Raw genomic sequence first — 3,305 nt, 5'->3', positions numbered from 1 at the left:
GAGGAGCTGTCCCCTTTGGGAAAATTAGGTAGTGCCTGGGACTGGCTGCAAAACCAGTATAGCCAGGAAAGTGCATCTGCTAGAGCCACACAAGTGCAGGAATATGTGTGTGCACATAGTAAATTGTTCTAGGTCCCTGTTGCTGATGCTCCATAGATCACTTAGAAGTGTTAAACCCCACCTAAAGATTAAGTACCAGACAGCAGTAGGAACTAACATGAGCATTATGTTTTTTTGCATCAGTTCTTGACTGGTGCTTCAGAAAGAGGTACTGTGCACTAAATTGTCATTTTCCAATACAGCTGTCAGGGAGACACCCTTCTCCCCTATGCAGCAGCTCCAGAGAAAAATAGAAAACCCATAAGCCTCCAAGCACAGCTGAGCATTAAGGACCTCCAATGCAACAGTGAGGTGCATTTACAATCTGGGGCTGGGGGCAAACTAATTTTGAATCAAAACTTCAAAACAAACTACCATTAATTAGTAATCTGTAGAGGATGGCCTCCCTCCTTGGTGCCTCTCACTATTTCCTCATCTCCCCAGCTAGCAGCAAAAACATTCCTGATTGCATCAGTTTTGATTACTCTTTAGATGAGGAGATTCCTCTTTGGCTAACCAGGATTGCACTCTGTGTGGCCACTGGGACTTTGTCACTTAAGGAACATCAGCAACCCTAGAAGGTTTGAATGCTACACAAAAGAGTATGGTTAGAAAGAGCTGTAGCAGGATGACAAATGATTCTTACACAAAGTTCTCACTCCCTTCTTTATTCCAGGATTTCAGTCATTGTAAGTTAACATTGGCTGTCCTGTAGAGATACTTCCTAATTTGTATCTGACCCCTCCTAGATTTAAGAGGCAAAAAGAATCACAAAATCAAAGAATATTTTGGAAGGAAAGAAGTCTACAGACACTATATTCAGGTGTGTGATTTATTGAAACCACCTATTCCCACAAGGATGTAATAGCACTAATTCCATACGTAGTTCAGTCAAGCTTCTTCAATTGTCAGTTCATGTTCAGTTGCTTCCTCAATATTTTTAAGTTGACGAAGCACCCATTCTCTTTGTTTCTTTCTCTGTTATGGAAAATAAAATATTTAATCAATTGAATCTATTCAAATGTCACCAGTTTTAAAAAACAAAACAAACATACACAAAGGCATTATGAACCCAACTGTATTTTGTCTGAAGTTTTCAATTTGTTTTAAGCTAAGAAGGCTTTACTCTCAGAGTGGGCAGGTTTTCCTGAGTTTCCAACACACCCACAAACATGGTACAGGAGAAAAACCAAGCCAGAACAGAATTTGTTGGCTTCGTGCTGACATAACAGCTTTCAGAGTCTAACTCTGCTGCCTCCCCATACTTTCTATGGGCTTTCCACAGGGACCTTGACAATAATCAAAGTTCTTATGCTCATAGAACAGAAAAATAGAGACCTGCATAAGTTCTGTAAGTCCATGTTTTCCCCAGGAAACCCTACACTAATTGACGACTGCACACAAGATCCCATTTGCAATGACTGGCATTCTTTTTATAAAGTACTATGCATTATATTAAACAAGGAAAGGAGTAGATTATTTGTTTCTCCAGTTTTAGTTAACTTGCCAACATTAAGAAATTTGATAATTTAAATCACTGATTTCTTCCCATTCTTAAGTTTCCCCTAAATAAAGAGATATTAAAAAAAAATTTACTTCTGCACTAGTGTACATAACTAGTCATGCAAGTTCACAAGCTGAAGCAGGTACTGGTTTGAAAGACTGCATCCCATCCAGTCTGTGATTAGGAATGATACAACAGAGTGTAGCAGGTTATGACCCAATTCATAAATATATGTTCTCACTTGCAAAGTTGTGGACTTGTTCTGTAACTAAAATATTCCCAAATTACTAGAGAGATCTGTTTATGTTCAGCATTGGTAGGAAATGGTATAGCTTAGCTATTTTGTAACTAAAGGAAAGCAATTACCACAAGAGCTTTATCAATATTCTTCTTTCTGGTTTTTACTATTGGGATATCTTTAATCCCTGGTATTCCAGTAAGAAGCCATGAAGGTCCACTCTTGGGATTTACTGCAGCCTCCTCAAATGCTTTGGTGGTAGCTTGAGTTTCCACATTTGGGACAATCTTGTCACTTGGCTCTTCATTTGATTCATCAGAGCCCAACACCGTGGAAAGCTTCCTTCTAGAAAATACAATCCGAGAGTTTTGGCTTATCTCTTTGTTTAATTCTTGTGAGTCAAGATTTGGAGGGATGTATGCTTCAACACGTACTGATGATACCTGATCTAATGATCTACTTTGATTTGATTTGGGCACTGGAGAGCCATAAACTCTCTTACTGGCATCTTGGTCCTTGATTGACTGATTTGTCAGATCTGTAAGAGACGGCATTGTTCTTGAAAGCATTGAGTCCACTGGAGTGCTGTGTTTCACCATTCTCTTTTTCAGAGATCTTTTAACATTCAGAAAAGAATCTTCTTCCTCCGACATCTTGAAGTTAGGTTAAGAAAATTAACTATTCAGCCTTAAGAAAATAGGAAGAGAAAATTGTGTCATTGCTCATAAGCCATGTAAGGTGTTCGGCTCCTGCAAAACCAGCTCTTATTTTCATGTCTGCATTTTGTCTTTACATTTAATTTATCCCTTGTAGGGATAAATTCTTCAAGGATTTGGGAGAGCCATGTTGGAAACAGAAAATTAAAAAACAGCTTGTCACACATACAATACTTAACGCCTCTGCCCCAGCCCTCTGCATGTGGAGCTCCATATATGCTAGAATTTTTTAAGATACCTCATTAACTGCAACATCATTAGGACAGTGTTTTCTCCTTCAGCACATACAAATAATATACTTTTGGGGTTGCAGCTGCTAACACTGAGTAGGTAGATGAAAGCTGTTGCATACCAGAAGGATTACCATAATGCAGCAAAAATTCAAGTGCTCTAGAGAGATGCACGGAGAAGTTCTGGATTCAAGCAAGCACCTCTTACTCCAATTGTCATTTTGTTTCTCTTATTTCTTAAAAGGAGGCTCACAAACCTCTCATTCCCTCCTACCTACTTAACATTTGGCTTATTTCTGCTGATCTTAAACCAACTACTTTCTGTACCAGTCTGTTTTCAACTAACTTTATAAAAATGGCATGGTTGCTTTTGTTAGTAGCATTTCCCCTACCGATTTGCCAACTCCCAACAAAAGGGAACTGGACTTCTTACACAGGGAGAAGCCCAAGATAAATATATCCAGTTTAAGATGTGTTTAAGATAAATATCTTAATTAGAAGAGCAGTTCTTCTAGTAA

The 3,305-nt window shown here is 38.6% G+C and overlaps 1 protein-coding gene across 1 annotated transcript; it reads right to left on the bottom strand.

The window, feature by feature from the left end:
* Positions 1–990: 990 nt before the first annotated feature.
* Positions 991–2,494, bottom strand: CCDC201 (coiled-coil domain containing 201). The gene is made up of 2 exons (XM_086741181.1): positions 1,970–2,494; positions 991–1,077 (listed from the first exon to the last, which is right to left on the bottom strand). Exons 1-2 carry the CDS (start codon positions 2,492–2,494, stop codon positions 991–993), a joined length of 612 nt encoding a protein of 203 aa, XP_086597307.1.
* Between the last annotated feature and the right edge of the window lie 811 nt (positions 2,495–3,305).

The sequence above is a fragment of the Chlamydotis macqueenii genome, chromosome 2, assembly GCF_036417535.1.
Source record: "Chlamydotis macqueenii isolate bChlMac1 chromosome 2, bChlMac1.mat, whole genome shotgun sequence".
NCBI classification, from domain to species: domain Eukaryota; kingdom Metazoa; phylum Chordata; class Aves; order Otidiformes; family Otididae; genus Chlamydotis; species Chlamydotis macqueenii.
The sequence above is the reverse complement of the archived record's forward strand: the minus strand, read 5'-3'. Positions and strand labels throughout refer to the sequence as shown.